The sequence below is a fragment of the Triturus cristatus genome, chromosome 2_2 (assembly GCF_964204655.1).
Source record: "Triturus cristatus chromosome 2_2, aTriCri1.1, whole genome shotgun sequence".
Lineage (NCBI taxonomy): Eukaryota > Metazoa > Chordata > Amphibia > Caudata > Salamandridae > Triturus > Triturus cristatus.
The window spans coordinates 262,039,928-262,059,751 of record NC_140582.1 but is presented as its reverse complement, the minus strand read 5'-3'; the positions used below and the strand labels follow the sequence as shown (position 1 = coordinate 262,059,751).

The 19,824-nt window shown below is 46.5% G+C and overlaps 1 protein-coding gene across 1 annotated transcript in view; it reads left to right on the top strand.

Moving 5' to 3' along the window:
• The window catches only part of LOC146862120 (protein NipSnap homolog 3A-like), a 183,102-nt gene that overhangs the window by 144,168 nt on the left and 19,110 nt on the right, over positions 1-19,824 (top strand). The window contains exons 4-5 of the mRNA XM_085641311.1: positions 8,894-9,043; positions 11,545-11,631. Coding sequence (XP_085497437.1) covers positions 8,894-9,043; positions 11,545-11,631 — 237 coding nt within the window. The remainder of the gene's footprint in view (positions 1-8,893; positions 9,044-11,544; positions 11,632-19,824) is intronic.

Below are 19,824 nucleotides of genomic sequence, written 5' to 3'. Positions count from 1 at the left end.
GTATTTATTGAATTTTTACCTATTTATTGCTTCACTATATTTATAGGTCCACAGGACTTGATGGTGTACAATATTTATTGGTACAGTATTTATTGCCTCAAAGTATTTAATTGTCTGTATATATTGCACTTGTATTTATGCCCTGTTATTTATGATCACCCCTATTTATTTCATCAACCAGCCAATACTTATTGGACCTGCACTAATTGAAACTTGTATATTGTGATTGACCTATTTATTTTTCCAATCAGCAACTAAGAGAATAAGATAAAGAAAGAATATTTTCATAATTTTTACGGTGTAGGGTCGTTTTTGGAACGGATGCACGCATGGTTATTGTATGGGTATATTGTATGCTTAGCACGGCGCCTGTTTCCTGACCACTCGAGCCAAGCTACCACAGTGTGTTCGGGGAGTCCACCACCACCCTTTCAGAGTGGGAGTGTGGTTTTCCAACAGGAGGTATCAGATTAGTACAGCAGACAGAAATGTCAGAGTATAACTAGTATGAGAGGCCATTCCTGAGGAATCATGCAGGGTTGGGACTAAGACAGGTTAGACTGAATGACCCAGGTTGGGATATTAAGGCGGATCTCGAAATCACGATAAGATGTAAGGAAACAGAGAGAGCTACGGAGGTTTACTGGTGGGAAATAGATATAGGGCTCTCGCATTCCCAGCATATGAGGAAGATGGAGGGTTAAGCGACATCGACTAGGAAGTAAGGTTGTCACACAGCCTGGCTATATTATCCTGGAACATAAATGGGTATAATAGAATATCGAACTTGGACATTTTTAAAGAAGTCATTGATAGTAACGAGATCATGTGTTTGCAGGAGACCTGGCTGTGCGACGAATCCCCATTGATTGAAGGGTTTGTTCAATAGACTAAAGTAGCAAGGAAGAAACAATATGGCCGACCTTCCGGTGGGCAAATGACGTTGGTTTCTACAAAAATTGCCAGGAAGGTAATCCCCTTGGAAGTAAAATGCAAATGGGTAATGGGTTGTAGAGTGTTGTTGGTGAACCCAGACCCTAGATGCAAAGGTATTGTCATTATAAATGTGTATATACAGAAGGGTTAAGAAAATGATTACAAGTCAGAACTGGGAAAATGTAAAGAAGATGTGCTGTCCTTAGCTGTCAATTATTACAAGGATGTACTTATTGTGCTGGGTGATTACATAAATTAGATCCTCGGAGGATCGACTCATGGTGTAAGGAGCTGCTGACTTCATACAAGATAAATGATGCCATCTTTCCGATAGTGGATTTGTCAATGCAAGATATGGCTCTAGGGCAAATTATGGGCTCAATGGGTTAAGTTTGCATAAATGGCAGATTGGAGACAGATTTACCAGCAAATAGTAGATTTAAGATAGGCCAGCAACCCTGTCCAATTGGCTATGTCTTTCCACATGCATGGAATTTTGACTTAATTAAGAATTTAACAGTGGCAAGAGTGGAGGGAAGTGATCATTACCCACTAAAGTTCGAAATATATGGAGCAAGGGAAAAACAAAGAGATAAAGCTCTCCAGGTCAATATTGACAACCCAAGGCATCTAACAACATGTATATATGAGGAGCATATTGTAAAATTAGCGGCGGTACAGCAGAATCAAACATTAGGAAACAATTCGAACAATGCCGATAATAACTGGTATGGAAATATAATTATTAAAGTGGTTGAATGCCTAAGGGTTAAAATAAAATCAAGAAGATCCGGTGAGGGTAGGAAAAATAGAACCCAAATAAAAGAAAAGACCTGGTTCGATGAAGAGTGTAGTAAATTAAAAGCAAATATCAGACAAAGAAAAAGAAGACTCAGGAAAATATAATGTAGAATCATTCCACAACCTCCAGAAATTAAGGATAAAATATAAAATGATTATCAGAAATAAAAAAAGAATAAACAAAGAGAGCTGCTGGGTAAAACTCTCTGTAATAGAATCCAAAGACATAAAAGGTTTTTGGAAGCTGGTCCAAGAGTTCATGCAAAACATTAGGGTCCTTGAACTGTGTAGTACCAGAAGATGGTTGGCTAAGGTACTTGGGGGGAAATGTATGGGAAATGGCCAGCAAAAGAGAGATTGAGAACCATACTGTGGCCAGGTGTGAGAGAGGAGATCAAGGAATACTTCACACTGAGAAATATTTAAAAAGATCATATCTCGCCTTACCTTGACGAGAGCTGCAGGACCAGACAACCTTCCCGCAGTGATCATAAAAAACAGGCCAGAGTGGTGCGCTGTTTTATTTCACAAAAGTTCCTTGGGATTCTTAATACTGGTCTTATACCAGAAAATTGGAAAGGAGCAAATATAAGGCCCATCCATAAACGAGGTGATATCAAAGCCCCAAAGAACTATAGACTAATTAACCTACTGAATGTAGGAGAAAAAGTATTTGCAAAAATAATCCTGGAAAGACTTGAGGATTGGGGTGAAGCAAATCAAGTGGTGCTCCCGGGATAGGGGGGGGGGGGGGGTTTAAGGAGGGGCACTCTAAAGTCGACCACTGTTGCTATGGTCCATCGCACAGAAGTATATCGACTTCCGCCCAGCGTTTGACCTGGTGAATCGTGAAACATTGTGGGAGACATTGCTCAGATATAACATTCCAAGGGATCTGCTAAGGTTAATACAAGCTCTACATACTCAAAATTGGGCACAGATAATTTTGAATGTAGAGGGGAGCCTATCGCAGAAAATCCCAACTGGAAATGGGTTAAGAGAGGGGTGTGTATTGGCCCCACTACTTTTTTCCCTTTTCATAGCAGACTTACCTTCAGTCTTAGGCACTGCAAGAGGGGCTAGCCCAAAGTTAAACGGAAAACACATTGTTTGTCTATTATATGCAGATGATCTTGTAATAATAGACTAAACAGAGATCTGTCTGCAAAGAAAGATGAATATGTTCAATAAATATTGCAATCTTAAAAAAACTTGTAGTAAATATGGACAAGACAAAGGTATTGAGCTTTGGAAGAAGGAAAACAAAGTTTAACTGGTATTTGGGCTCCACAAAGGTGAAAAAGGTAAACGAATATAGGTACCAAAGGGATGTGGTTTGAGAAAAGTTTGAATTGGCATACCCGTTTGAATGCATTAAAACTGAGGGCATAAGCCTCGGTCAGTGGTCTAAAAAAATTAAATGGAGTGTATGGTGAAAAGTCTGACAGACCAGTTTTAAAAGCTTATGTAGCCATGGTAACACCACAATTCCTAAACGGAGTAGAAACGCTATATTTGAGTAGCAAAAGCAGATGGGATGTTGAAGATGGAAAATGCTTGAAAAACTTATTATCGCTGCCCATTTCCTCAATGGTCCACACAATAAGATTAGAAACAGGAATTACGTCATTGGATACCTTGGCATGTACAGTGCTATTAAGTTTTGGCAGCGCCTGGGCGATGGAGAAGAACTTAAAATCTCGCAGCGGTGTAGAAATGAGATACTGAAGAGCGAGTTAAGATGGGAAAAAGGAATAAGAGAAATTATAACTAAAGCTTGTAGAATTATGAGGACCAAACTGTGCCCTCAGACCTTACAAATTGAGGCTGAAGAGGGAACTCTGGGCCCGGGGAAGAGTAATCTCTCGAGCTCACGATCAAGACTATCTCAAGGGGAAAAAATCTGTATGCTTTATGACCAATTTGTGGCAAAATGAGCAACATTTCCCTTATATGGATAGACTACTGTGTCAGCAGATAAGAGGAGAATTGCTAATATTAAGAATTGGTGCTAACCCTTGCTATGCAAACAACGGGGTAAAGAAAGCTACGATTGACAGTAAAGGCAAATGTGTTTGATCTTTGGGAACCACTTGTGATATGTTACATATTTTACTGGACTGTCAGAAAATGTTGGATATACCGAAAGTGTTTTTATGCCCAATTTTTAAAAAGTATGGTATTAAAAACAGGGTACAAGCAGAATGTCGGGTCTGGGACTTAGATCCGTAGAATAACCAGGTCCACAGGAGCGAGGATAGGGTCCCAACTCTCCCTCAAGGTAGGTCTGCCGGTCGGTACTAGTAAAGCCCACGACCAGAGAAGGATACCTCTAGGGAGGGAGGAGACGACAACAGGACCACGTGACCAGGACGACAGCAGGGGACTGGTGAGGTAGCACTGTAGTACACAAAAACAATAAACAGGAGATAAAAAGAGAAGGGACAGGTTAAACTAGGAGAGCGGGGAGTAGGAATCGTGGAATTACCCCATACAGCCAATGGAGGTTGTGTACTTTCTCATACTCACATAGCGCGACTTACTCGCCAAACGTAAATCAATTTCTCAATGCAAATGCTGACATCAAAAGAAATAGCAATCCTCTGACCCGGAGTTGATAATCACTCAAGGTCTCTTGCGCCAGTTCGACCGGCAAATAGTCACTCGCTTATAGGTGCAGCGAGGTGAGTACAATGTCACTTAAAGGAGAAGTATCATAATCTTAAGTCTGTCCTTGCCACAGTTTGTGCAATCGAAGGAGAGGAACAAAAATAGAACAAGCAAAAATAAAGGAAACGGATGCTTCTTACAGGCTGGTTGTGAAGGGTCCGTTGCTCGACAAACGGGAAATCTTTTGGACAGGGAATCGTGACTTGCAGTATGGGGAGAGCACGTCTACTCACTGTTACGGAAGTCAGAGCAAGCCAAATGACGACGCCTCTCGGGTTTCTTGGAGCAGAGCACCACTCCGGTCACTTCGAGGATAATCAGGAACAAGAAGGGACGGTTGAAGGTTTGTTTTGGTTTTCAGCGAAGACGACCTTGGCGACTCTCGAAGGTCCTTGTAATGCACGGAGCTCGGAAGGCGTAGAGCCGGAAAGAAACCAGCTTTTTCTCGGGGTTAGAAAGCCTTTGCGAAGTTGCAGGGTAGCGAGTGCAGGGCGTGGTCCACCACAGCTAAGGAAGCCAAGCGCCGCACTGAGGAAGGACGCCCAGTTTAAACTGACTGGTCAAGGCAGCATGGGAAGGCACACAACTCCTCCCCCCGACAGAGGGCATTATGGGAGATGTAGTGTAGGGCTCGGGACAAAAGTCAGGAGACAGGAAGCGCGACGGGTAACACAGAAGATCTTTTAACTGAAACTTAGATATAGCTTGTGCTATGGGGATGTTCCTTAAGAATGTTTAAAAAAAATCTTAAATGTGACTAGAACTGAAATACTTGTTTTAAAATATTAATAGATATACAGTACTTTATACAGATTAATGGAAAGACTAATGAATTTTACATGTTGAATTTTTATGATAGATTTTATTCAAGAAATGAGATTTTAAGAGTTTGTATTATTGGAGATTTTATATGTTTAAGGGCTAACTAGTCCAAATAAACTTTTGTTTGACTGACTGACTGAGAGAGAGGCTATTGCGGTGCACTGAGTGTTGCATTTTCCACCTCTATGTATTGTGGGCACTCATTCCAGGTCTACACGGATCACAAACTATTGATGTCACTGTCTAAGGGCACCTCATCACAACCCATCCCCGCAGGCATTGAAAAATGAGTGCTTCAATTACAGGAATACATCCAACACGAGTACCGGCCCCGTTCATCCAACCCCGCCAACAATCCAGACATCCTAGCGCGGCAACAGGCAGAGAAGAAAAGGAAGCAGCAGAAAGAAACTGAGGAGTGTGTGAAGTTAGTGTTGGAATGGTTTCGACCTTTGCCTGTATCATTAGAAGACATCCAAGAAGCCATGAAGCGTGATCACTGTTTGCAACTGGCGCTCTAAGCGGTGATTGCGGAGAGATGGGAACAAATTCCAAATGCCCTTTGAGCTGCATTGGTGGCAAATGGTACGACAGAAAGGAACACTGGCCACTACCAAATGGGGATGGGGCAAAGAAGTCATGCGTAACGTGTCATTCTTGAAAAAGTATTCCCCGGCTCCATGCAGAGTACAGGATGTTGGTAACAAAAGTGCACCACACAGTTACTGAATCATGGGTGTGGGAATGGCTGTGAGGACAGTGGAGAAAGTTGCGACAAGGAAGAGCGTGCCAGTGGCTTTGAGATGCCCGGAGTGGGGAAAGAGATCGGGAATGCCAAACACTGAAGGGCACCTCCCTAGACAGTATATTGTTTCATGTTGTTTCTTAGTAGATGGAGAGGGATGTTATGCTCTGTGATGCATTCCCTGAGTGAAGGGAATGCACCACATGGTCGAAAGGGAGCAGGTGGATAAGGTCCCAGAAAGCGTGCTGTTACCCTGCAGGCGTTAGCCTCGATATTGGGCCGACGTCACGTCAGGGGTCGAACAAAGAGGCCAACTACTTTGGGTATGGCCAGTTAGAAAGTGTTAGACCTGTCAGCCTTAGGGTGGTCTTACCCTGTTTTTTTCCCTTTTCGCCTCATTTTTGCCATCACCTTTTTGTTGGACCTAGGCCTCTGGGCACCTTACCACTGCCAAACAGTGCTGAATGTGCAGGTGCGCTCTCCTAATAAGATGGCTGCCACAGGCCCCTGCTACTGCGGAGTAGCCATTGTTCATACACGCACCATTAGTTAGGATCAGGCTGGGACATACTGTTACTGTATTCTTGCCGTCCCGCCTTTTTGTCACATAGTCTGACATGGTAGAAGCCCCTGGAACCTTCCTGCCCAGGGAGGAGTTGTACTTTGCTGCCTTTCAGGTGGGTCACCTGACCTAGGGGTATAAGAGGAAAGGAGGGAAACCTAACTAGTCAGTTGGGGCACCACTGGACCTGGGGGAACCTCTGCTGGAGAATAGGCTGTTGGGCCTAGGCGGGAACCTACACTACTGAGACTGACTGAGCTTAGGCCCTGCTGTACCCAAGATAGCTGAGGGACTGTGCCAGCCTGCTGACCTTGCCCAGTGAGGGGGGAACCTAGGATACCAACTCCAGTGTGCCACAGGGAACCAGCATGCCTCTTGTGCCTGCCAACTCAACCCCCACCCCTGCAAATGCCTGCAACTACTTCTTGCCCCTGACTGCCAGCGCTGAGAGAAGAAGCCCTGGCTACCTAACCTCTGGATCTCCCCAACTAGCGCAGAGGAACCTGGGGCTGCTGCTGGGAAACCCCAGGTAAAGCGCTGTGTCCCTCCAAGCGCTGGATTGCCTTAAACAGTTACCTTCCGCTAGCGCTGTGCCATCCAAGCGCTAGACTGACAGAATTTTCCTCCCTGCGAGCGCTGAGCTAGCGCGCTCATGCTGTGCCCCCGCTGCGCTGAGAAACGGAGTGCGGGCTGCCCAGGATCACCGCTGCTGCCCGGGTACCTGTGAGTGGCGCTGTGCCTGCCAGACGTGTTGCCCCGAGTAGCGCTGTGGCTGGAGTCCTCGCTGCGGCCCTGGGGCTGCCCCTCAAGAAGATCAGATGGTCTGACCCGCCTCTGCCGCCCCAGTAGCCAGGGGAGGGCCGCCGTGGCGGTAGCGCAGGCCGGAGGTGCGAAGACCGAGCGTTGCGGAGCAACCGGGGCGCCGGCCGCGTCATAGGCTGCACCCCCCGGGAAGCCGCGCTCCCATTGGCTACTGAGCCTTGGGCCGTTGGAGGAGTCCGGAGCCCGCCCGGGCCTCGCAGAGGGCCGCACTGTGGAGAGCGGCACCCGGACTGGCCCCGACCGGGTCTTTCAGGAGATTGGAGGCAGAGGGAGAGGCCGCCTTCACCAATCCAGGCCCCGAGGATCGAAGTGGGCTGACTGGTGAGGGGGCGGCCTACATCCGGTGGGGCCGGCGCTGCTGTGGGGCCTACCTTCCCCTACCCGGGACGGAGCGGTGAGTGCGGGGAAGCTGGGGCCTGAGCATATGCCCCTAGACATCTGACACACGCGACCACTGTCGAGGGAGGGGACAGCCCCTCCTGACTGAAACCCTGCCTGCATTGCCCTCAGCCTGGGGACTGAGACCGGCCATAGAGTTGTTGTCTGAATGCCCTGGTGGTTTCAGGATGCTTGTCAACTGCTTCCATTGAACACCACCCATGTATAAGGAACGTTGCCGGTATGATCCCCCTGCATAGGGAATGTCACTGAAGTTGAATCCCTCCACTCAGAGTGTTGCCTTTCATGACTGGGGACCTAAACAATGTTTCCCATGTTGAATGTATATCTGCCATAAGGTCCTAGTTGATTGAATGTACCGGAATGAATTTAAGCCTATGTTTTAACCTGCAATCGCTTACCTACCGTGATCCTTGCTCTTAGAAAGGTTATTGCTACTGCCTTTTTCCGCCTGCAGTTCTCCTGCCCTGAAGCACTTGAATGAATTTACACATGTTTTAGACTGAAAAGAATTCACTGTTGCCCTGAGATTATCTGCCCTATTTACTGAAATTAATTTACTGTTGCCCTGAGATTATCTGCCCTATTTACTGAAATGAATTTATTGTTGCCCTGAAATTAACTGCCCTATTTACGTGCTCTGACCTGAATGAGATAAAGGGTCTTGTTTTACCAATCAGCCTGGTGTGGTGTCTCTTCATTGTGTGCGCATTACTGGGTCCGTGTGAGTGTGTGCTGCACAACTGCTTTACACATTGCCTTCTGGTGCCTTCCTGCCTCGCGCCAAGCTACTGTGTCGGAATCGGTGACCCCGGTTCTAACAGAAAGTATTCCCGAAGTCCGCGTCTGTTTGTCTCTTCTGCCACCGGGGCCCATGTGCAGATTGCAGCCTAGTGGCAGGTCGCAGCAGTAAGGGTGGTTAGCGGATGTGTAGTATATGCAAAAGCTACATAAGAATCCAGAGTCACTGTACAAGTCATTTTTTATACTTAATATGTAACTTCTATTATGCAACTTTTGTTAATAACTTTGTAGAATTATGATTTCTACAGACTTCTTTAAGAGAAAAAGATTAATTAATGGGTTCTTCTGATGAATGCTATTCAAGTTGGTATTTTCTCATTGTCTTCCTCCAGGAGTCTACGAGTTGGTCAGCTTTGAGATGAAGCCAGGTGGACCTGCACTTTGGGGCGAGGCCTTTAAGGCATCCATCAGTTCTCATGTCCGTACTGGTTACACAAGACTCATGGGTGTCTTCCACACAGAGTATGGATTGCTTAATCAAGGTAATGTTTGTGTGTGCATACCAATCACTGCTTCTGTTGACTCTGTCCTCCATGGAAAATGACACAGTGAACACAATTTAGAATTAGGCGTATTTTACGGTGTGGTATACAGAGGTATTTGAATTGAATTTAGTGTCATATTTGCATGTACACATATACACCCCCACATTTATAGCAAACAACATTTCCACCATTAGTCCATTGATTTTTAGACAGTTTTAATGTATTCTTATGTACTTATTTCCCCACCCCTCTCTCAATGTCTACACACATACTATAAATCTTCTCTGCATTTCACTTTCAATATTTACCCCATTTGTTTGAGCATTGGCATACCATGTATCTGTATGTGACCAGGAGGGGCTCCTTCTCTTGGTCCTACATATGGTAAGTCAACCTGTGCTATTGAAATTATTTACACAGCACTGTCAGAAGACCTCTAAAGTAAATACAAATAATATTATTCAAACTTATTAAGATCTCTAGCTCTATCTAGCAATATTCACCTTTTGGTAAAACACAAATCTGACTGTGAAAAAGACCTTGATCGTACAATCAAAGATAATGAATAGAAATCCTATTTTATTTAATTGTGTACATTTAGCATGAATCTGCATTCAGTACGAATACAGACAAATATTTCCGAAAAGCATACTGAACTCCAACTAAAACGCACAAAGTAGGTGTAAAAGCAATTTCAGCCGTTGGAGATGCAAAAACATTCTTGCAGGCTCATACACGTTTGCTGATTGCTCAGCACTTCAAGATTGATGGACAGAAATAGCAAACAGACTGAGCACTATTATCCTAGCATCTCTAAAGCCACCAACTGAAATTCATACTAATCATTGAACTAAGTAATCCGAAATTGCACTCTCCACACAAAAAGCAATTGGTACTGCATAGTCTAATGACAATGAAACAAATTCTCAGAGGTTGGAAATCAAGATGTAAACTCAGCACAGAAACGTGGGTTTTGGAAATGCAAAGTTTTCCCAGATCAAAAGGATGATGTGTAAACATAACAAATGGAGTGAATGGGGGAGAATGTGTTGGACTACAACATTGTTCAACGACTGAACCACAGAGATGTTACAAATGCCAAATTAGGACTTTTCTAACTTTTCTCCCCCATTCTTCTGTTTCATGTTCTGTCTTGGGTATGTATATTACACTGAATATTTACATGTTTTGGATAATACTATTTTGTGTACTTAACTCTCTAACTAAAAAATGTTTTATTGGGTAACAGGAAGAACAAAGGTGTATAAAAACACAACCTCATGAAAAAAACATGGACAGTGGCACTTCCAGGTCAGGGCCCTCTAGACTGGAACAAACAACTCAAGAGTGGTTTCGTCTTTTGTGGGCCTTGTCACTGAAGATCAATAGGTCTTAGCCCTACTCCGATAGAACTAAAACTAGTTTGCCTATGGCTGATCACCATCTAGAGTGCATAGTGGGCAAAACAACTGAATGAAAGGTAGCCCAACTAACCAACAGTGACTAAGATTAATTCATGCACTCAGCCATCTAATTTTTCATTTTCTATGTGAGAGTCACTAAGTGCAACAGGGTTTCCAAGACTTGGGTCGCATGCCCTCTATGCCATTGGCGTCAAGCTGCACCTCACTTACGAGCCCCAATAGAGTGTAACAGTGCTAGGTTTACTTTTGTTCCCATCTGGACGGACCTCGTCTGGCAGCTCGTGCTGTACTGCTTCTATTCCAACACGACCAAGATTTGCATGTGGCAGGTCTCTCTTTAGAGTGGCACAGTGGGTAAAAAGGATGTAATGGAAAATGGCCCTAGAATTTCCTGTTGACTGAGATTAATTCAAGCATTCCTTCCATCAATTTTGTTAGGTATGCCCAGATATGTGTCCAGTGCTCACTGTGCCACAGGACTCAAGCTAAATCTTCACTGACCAGGACTAAGTAGGCCAACGTCAATCTGGGGTTGCTTGTGTTTCAGTCCGAAATGGACCTGGCCTGGCATAAAGACTGGACTGTTCCTTTTGGAAGAGTACTGATTCGCCCATGGCAAGTCTCTGTCTACAGTAGCACAATGAGTCAAATGCTATGGAGTAGATTGCAGCACAAGGGCATCACCAGTAGTTGACTTGAATCCAGACATTTCTTCCATCTGCTTGTTGTGTGTTACATTGAATCTGACATATATTGCTGTGTTTGACATCACTCTAGACGTGACCAGACATATGTAACTATTCCTCCAGTTATACTACAACCTAAAAGGGTTTATTGTTCTAGGGACACCCAAAAGCAGAGAAAGATATTGCTGTACTAACTTATTTTGTGAAGGTGGACAATGTTTTTTTGTTTTTAAACTCGATGCTGATTATACCCCAATAATTGTGTAGCTGTAACTTGAAGTGGTTGATTTTAAAGGCTGTTTAGTGTCTAGTGCATGGCTAGGCCTGTTTTACACCTATATCTCCCTACTCTGTGGCCAAAAATATTTTTCGTCAATTGTCTTTACAGTTCATGTCCTTTGGTGGCATAAAGATCCAGACAGTCGTGCAGCTGGTAGACACTTCGCCCATGAAGATGCCCGAGTAGTAGCAGCAGGTGAGTGACACGTAAAACATTTTCTTTGTTCTCACAAACTTTTCCATGCTATCTTTTTAAGACTCAGTATAGCATAATCATAAAAATGTATGTAGTGATAACGTGTCTTTTAAGAAAGTAATAACCAGTATTTACTACAGTATTCAAAGTAAATGTAAGGGACGTCTAAATAAAAAGGCAATGACAAAGCCAGCTGGTTTTGTCTTTTATATAATTCATACACACAAGCAGAAACACAAAGCCCAGGCACACGTTGTCACGGATGACGCTTACTTTCAATAATGCAGGCAGCTGAGAAGTTGAAGACACCATGGACACTCACGCCAACACACTTACAGCAATCCATGAACATGGGCCAGCAGACAAACAGGACCTTGAGCTAACAGAACTACAGGGAACCAAATACTTAGACCACCTAACATGCAGTTACCCATACACATAGACTGAGATGCATGTGTTATGTTGTCATGTTTCTTGCACTTTATTCTTATATATAGAGATCTAAAACAGCTAGTTGTTACAGAGAATGGGCAAAAACCTAGAGGGAATCAGGATAGGAAAATAGGCTGACTGAGAATGGAGAGGTCTCAAACAGTGAGTGTCAAACAATGTGTGGAATCATAGCCTGATGTGGAGTTAAAAATCTTAGGCCGTTAGAGATATGCCACAGCAGGCCTGGGAGTGCCCGATATCCATGTCCGCAACCAACAGAGTCTGACACACACAGTTAGACAACATATAGGTATGTATACGGCGCCAAACCACACAGGTAGGATCATACAGCATCTAAGCAGACTTCAATGCATGGAACAAAAAAAAAGATAGAAGGCCCCTTCAAGTACGCTTAAACTGAGAGTCTTTCCTTGAAAAATCTAATTTAAGGTAGAGCAAAGATCATTTCCATGGTATTATAGTTCACTGTCCTCTCTTTAGAGAAACCGCTTTATCTGATAGAGACTTCTAGCTGCAGAGTCCTTACCTTAGAATATTCCACAGGCATCAGACTGGATACAGAAACTTTCAATGAGCAGTACTCCTGCGCACCGGTAAGTGGTGTCATTTGGCTCTGCCTGGTATCGCCCATGCCGGAAGTGACGTCTGCAGTGCCTCTATAGGTGCCACCCCAGCACACTGTTGTCAGTTCTTTTCTTTCCATGCCAGTCAGCTAATATCCAGAAGGGCTACCCCCAGTCACTTTTTTATTGACCTTTCTTCAATCTTTTGTCTGATATTTTTTGAGACATAGGGTGTGATTACGATATTGGGCGGAGTTGCCTCCGCTCGACATTGGGACCGACCGACACCAGGATGGCTGTCGCGACCGGGCCATTAGGATGCGACCGAACACTGTTCGGTCGCATTCATATATTTTACAGTAGGAGCATGTATTCCAGCCGAAATGCATGCTACCATTGTAAAATGGGAGGTGCAGTTCATCCCTGCACCCCGTGGCAGGCACCTCAAGGGGCCCGCCACAATGTGCATGGATCAACAGTGGGGCATCATAGGTGCCCCCTCGGCCTTCAACCGGAGGCCGCGTACCCAAGTGGGCCCTGCCGGGGGTCCCCAAAGTTGAGTTTTGGGAGCCTGTCTGTGTCGGCAAAGCCGGCACAGAAAGGCTGCAGAAACCCAACATCGTAATCGCAAGGGCGGAAAGAGCCGCCCTTGGGATTACTGGCGCATTCCGACTGGTGGATGGCTCTCTGAGCCCGTCAGAAGCCAGCTTGAATGACCGTTCGGATTCCTTTCCGACTGCCTCCATGAATTCGACTGGCATATTAAGATGCGGTTGAAAAGGCTCCGACCAATGATCAGAGCATCTTTCGAATGCTAATTGGCCCCTTAGAGTCTCCTGGTGTGAAGGAGCTCCTCTAAAAAGTCAGATTTTAAGCCTTGCAGCGCCTTTCACCGCCAGATGTTGGTGACAGACTCACATTTGGTTTGCCTGTGGTATTTGGAGCACAATTACAATGCCATGATGTGCGAGGAAGCCAGTGCCATGCAGCCTAAGACGCTGAGGGAGCGGTCGCTCTGGCTCCTCACCGCCCAACACTGACCGAGCCCACGACGTTCCAGATCTTGGTTGCAAGGAAGGTCCCAAGATCGTTCACAGAGTCATACTTGTTGATCATTGTCCCACTCCAAGTCGTTGAGAAGTTGGGTCAGTCCCACAAGAAGATGTCGTCAAACAGGTCTTCGAGTGTGCTGTGTAATTCTTCGATGAGTTGCGGGACTGTCTACACTGGAGATCTAGCTCTGTGGTGCCTCCCTGAGTTTCTGCAGGCCGTCTCCATGCCTCCCCAAGTTTCTGGGAGCCAGACAACCACGGCCCAACTATATGACGTTTATGAGGCCATGCACCTCATCTTTGGGTGGCAGAACCCCTCTGGAGCACCCTCAGGCTCCATGGTTCTGGGATGGACCCTTACTGCTTTTCTGCCCATGGGTTTGTCCTCGGTGCCAGTGGAAAGTTGCCAAAATAAACTGGCATCAGTGCGCTGGGACCGCCAATATAGAGGCCGAGCATGTGACATCCAGCAAGGATGACACAGAGCCAAACCTCACCGCCTACTGACTTGCAGGGGTATTGCTCAGCTAATGTTTCTAAATCCAGTCTAACGCCTGGGTAATATTCTAAGGTAAGTCTCTACCAGGTAAGGTAAGTAACTTGTTCTACTCTGAGTTTAATACTTCAGTCTCCTTACCCATTGGATTACTGCTCTCTTTTAGAATAATCACCTGTAGGTAGTAGTGGTGTGCTCTGTGTATGCCAATTTGATTCTTTGCCTTTTTGCTATATAGAAATATAGAACAGCAGTATGGTTCCTTCACGTCTATAATTCTAACATAGGACATGTGGGCCTGCCAGATCGCTGTATCTTTCCCAAACAGTATTTTAAATGAGGCAATGCTCAAAATAACCACGTCCTAGCATTTCTTATTTTTTCCCTCAAGCATTGAAATCCCTCCATAGCAAGGAGAATACTTGCACAAATAGGTGCAGCTGGGCATTCTCAGCAGTGTTGGCAGGGGCTGTCTACATTAAACCTGTTGTAGTGAACTCCTGTTTTTTTTTCTGCTGACTTTGTTTTTGTTGGCCTTAGGACTCTGTGCACTTTACCACTGCTAACCAGTGGAAAAGTGCTTGTGCCCTTCCCCTTATAACTTGGTAACAACATAATTTACTTTGAAGTCCCCAATAGAGGCATTACCAGGGCCTGTAAACTTAATGCTGCTAGTGGGCCTGCATCACTGATTGTGCAACCCACTGAAGTAGCCTTTTGCCAGACTCAAACCTTTCTTTTTAATACATATACGTCACCCCTATGGTAGGCTCTGGACAGCCTACAGGGAAGGGTGCAATGTATTTGAAAAGTATGACATGTACTTTTAAGTTTTACAGATCCTGGTAATTTAAACTCTTAAATTTGCTCTTTACTACTACAAGGCCTAACTCTCCCATAGGATAACATTGGAGTTACCTTATTACATTGAATAAGTTTAGTTTCCAAATGGAAAACTTCATGTTGGATTTTGGATTCCAATTTTGAAAATACTATTTTTAGACCTTGTCAGTGATCTGCTTTCTTTCCCACACAGCTCCGCCTGGTAGCTGCTGGCTCTTGCAAACTCACTGACCCTCGCTGGTTGGTGGTTCAAGACCCTCCACCACCAGCAGGCTCCTGCCTGCGCCTCATCCTTGGTGGCCTAGTGGGGAGCATCTTTGCTCTGCTACTGGTCTGCCTTCTGTCTGTTGCTTTAATTCCTTCTTTTCTTTACTTTCTGCCTCTTGCGCTCTTTTGCTCTTTTCTCTCTTGACCCTTTTCTTTGCTGTTTTTCACTTTTTACCCTCTCTTTGCACCATGCCCCTGCTGCCGTTCGACTCCCACGGCTTGTCCCCTTCCTAGCACGGCTTTTTCCTTCACCCGTCTGCAGCTTGACCGTACCCAGCACCATGGATCTTGGTTCTCAAACCTTCCACCATTATGATGCCAGCACCCTTCTCGGCCACAACACAGGGCGCAATGCTGCCTGCCACCTCGCGTCTCCAAAGGACACCCAAGGACCTTTCTCAAGCCAAAACTGCAGCTGCACTCTAACCCAGCCCACACTCCAGCTCCGCCCGCTGCCCGACTGACCCGCAGCACACATGACCAGCTGCATCCTCCTCAACACGCATTCCCTCCACAGACACTCCACAGGAATCTGGGACCTCCTCTGACGTTGCATTCCTCACGGAAACCTGGACGAACCCCACCTTGGGCCCGGACATCACCATTCCCAATGGCTACAAGATCACACGCAACGATCGCACCGACCTACTCTGAGGAGGCATCTCATTTGTCCACAAGAACTCCCTCTGCCTGACCACCCACTCATACGACCCTACGGCAACAATAGAACATCTCCACTTCCAGGTCCAAACCAATCCCAACACCACCCTCTGTGCGACTCTTGTCTACAGACCTCCTGGCCCCCGTCCGCCCTTCACCGACGCCTCATATCCCAGGCTCTCGCATCTACCGATTACATCCTACTCGGCCACCTCAACTTTCACCTCGACAACTCCAACAATCAGAACACTGCATCCCTCCTGGAGAACCTCATCAACATCGGACTCAAGAAGGTACTCACCTCTACAACCCATGCAGCAAGACACACGCTCGACCCTGTCTTCTCCACCAGCGAAAACATCACCTACAGCCACACCCCTTCGAACTTCTCTCGACTGATCACCACTGTGTTCACTATGCCTTTACCAAACCCACCGTACACCAACGCATCCACCGCCCCAACTGGAATAAGGTCACCGAAGAACATCTCACCGCCTCCCTCAGCTCAACCATACCGCCGTCGTCCATAGACGCCAGTACCTCAACGCACAATCTCCACCGATGCATCTCCAACTGCTCCGAAACGCTTGCGCCAATTAAGACAGCACCCAGCAAGCAACACTCCAAGAAAGCCCGCTGGTTCACTACCACCCTCCATGGGTTCAGATGCACCTGTAGATGGCTTGAGATGAGATGTAGGAACAAAACCCCGGAAACCCATGGAGCATTCAAAGCCGCAGCCTCCACACACCACACGCTCCTCAAAACTTCAAAGAAAATGGCCCTTCAAGTCAGAATCAATGCCAATGCACACAACAGCAAAGAACTCTTCACCATGGTCAAGGAGTTTGCGAAACCCCTCAACGAGACCACAGTAGTCACTCCCTTCCAAGACCTCTGCATTAAACTCTGCACCTACTTCCACCACAAGTTCAAACAGATCTACAACAGTTTGGACACCCAAGACCCACCCATCACTCCCAACACTACATCACAAGATGGCGACGCCACTCAACAGATCCTGCTCAACTGGACCCTGCTCACCACACAGACTACACCCTCAAGACCATGAAAACAACCACTCTGGAGCCTCCTTGAACCCCTGCCCGCACCACATCTTCCACACAGCCGCCACCACCATTGCCCCCGAACTATGTTGCACCATCAACTGCTCCATCGAGGCCTCCACCTTCCCCGTTGACTTAAAACAGGCCAAGATCAACTCCCTGCTGGAGAAACAGTTAGCCGACCCGACAAACCTCAAGAACTACAGACCCATCTCCCTGCACCCCTTCCCAGCCAAGGTCATTGAGAAGGCCATCAACGCCCAATTTATAGAGTTTATCGAAGCTAACCATGTACTTGACTCCTCTCCATCCGGCTTCCGAAGCAACCACAGCACCTAATACCCTCCTCTCCGCTTCCAATGACTTCCACTCCCTCCTTGAACGGGGAGAAACAGCAGTCATTCTCGCAACCTCCTGGCCGCCTTTGACACCGTCTCCCACCGCGCCCTAATCACTCGACTCCTTTCTCATCTGTAAAACACAGCGAGACAGACTTCCACCCCATTCCTCTCAGAACCCACAGAGATCAGCTACAGAGTGCCTCGAGTTCTCCTCCTTGAGCCCCGCACTTTTCAACATCTACATGGCCCTGCTTGCAGCCATTGTCAGGAGCCAAGGACGTAGTATAGTTTCCTGCTTGATGACACCCAGCTGATTCACTCCCTCATTAACAAGCCCACAACCGCCAGAAACAACTTTCATAATGGGATGAAGGCCGTCACCACCTGGATGAGAGACAACTGCCTCAAGCTCAACTCGGACAAGACCGAAGTCCTCATTCAGGGGCTCAACACCTCTGCCTTAGAAGACGCCTGGTGGCCTGCCAAGATCGGAACCCCCAACACCCACTGACCACACACGAAACCTCTGGATCATACTGGACTCTTTGCTCTCCATGAAATCCAGATCAACGCCGTCACCTCATCATGTTTCCACACTCTTCGCTTGCTTTGGAAGACCTTCAGATGGATCCCTACTGAGGCCAGAAAATACGGTCTTCCACGCACTCATCAGCAGCAGACTTTACTACAGCAATGCGCACGATGCAGACGCCACCCAGAAGCTCCTCAGGAAACTTTAGACTGTCACAGCCAAACTGGTCCTCATTATCCACCGCCGCAGCCACATCTCTGAACATCGATGAGAATTCCACTGGCTCCCAGTCAACAAAAGAGTCATGTTTAAGCTCCTCACACATGCCTACAAAGCCCTCCACGACGCCGGACCTGCATACCCGAACAGCCGCCTCTCATTCTACGTACCCACCAGACACCTCTACTCCACCCAACTGGGCCTCTCCACCGTCCCTCGGACCTGCTAGACTAGGACCGGAGAAAGATCCTTCTCCTTCCTTGCTGCCAAATCCTGGAACGCCATGCCTTTCCACCTCAGGCTCTCCCAGTCTCTGACACAATTCAGGAAGGATCTCAAGACCTGGCTCTTCGAATGAATCACAGTGCCCAGTCAGACCTGCAAGCCCCCTTGGCAAGGCATCTGTGCATTTCAAATGCAAGCATCTTTAAGCTTCCCCCCATTTCATAGGCACAATTGTGTACACAAGAAGGACCTCAGACACCATCACTTCATTACATTTCTGGACCTGTGGATACTCTGCCAGGAAAAAGGACTGCTGTGCTGCTGAAAGGACTGCTACTCTGCCAGACTGTTGCTCTGAAGGAACTGCTGTCTTGCTGTGGAGACCTGCTGCCCTCTATCCTGAGGAGCAAAAAAAGGACCCGCAACTTCATCTTGAACATATGGCTCCCAAAGTGAGTGCAAGGCTTAGTGTGCTTGCCTCCTAATCTGAGCCTCAGGGACATAAAAGGCTCCCCAACATCCTGCACCAGCCCCGGGACCCAGCTGAAGTGAGTTCCTGACCCCTAAGTTTTGTCCTCGAGTCCAGGACCTTTGTGTAGCTCAGGGAGCTGAAATCAAGCTTTTGGGCTCTTCACGACCGCAAACTGGCCTGTTTGCACCAAGACCTCACCCTTGTACTGCGACTCAGGGCATAGCTAAATCAGCCCGACTCTTCGCATTGTACAATTGACCGACACAAGAACTGCAAACGTGAAGCTCCAGCAACGTCTGTTCGTGATGCCTGGCCTGCTCTTCGCCCAACGCTGACAGCCTGTCACGACTCTCTCTCCTCGCGGCCCCCTCCAATGCAAACAGGACTCTTGGCATGGACACTGCGAAGGTAAAGTTGAGTGGGCCGACCCTGGTAGCTGTATCCCACCTGCCCTCCATCACGGTTGGCCTGAAATTGTGATTTTGACCCAGTTCAGCATGACCAGATATCCTGAGTTGGTGTTCTGTGCTTTTTTGGCGCGATGTTCACTAAAATCTTTAAAAATTAATATCTCCGATTCTACTGATTGGATTCTTGCCGTTTTGGTCTCGTTTTATTTGATAAATGTTGCTCTATTTTTACCTTGATGTGGGGTTATTTGTATTTGGTGTTTTCACTTTATTAATGATTGAAGTATTGCACTAATACTTTACACGTTGCCTCTAGGTTAAGCCTGACTGCTCTGTGCCAAGCTGCCAGAGGATGAGCACAGATTCATTTAGGGTTGACATGTGCCTCACCCTGACAAGATTGTGGTTGCTGCTTTACCAGGGCCCCCACCCAAGTCAACCCAATTTCTTACAATGTGTATATTTGTGCACCACTCAGTTAACCGAGCACCATCACAGCTAAGATATGAGTCAGTTTGCATTCCTGTACAAACTTATTAAGTGTTGGGAGGGTTTGCTTTACACGGTTATGGACCGCACAAGGTTCCTTTCAT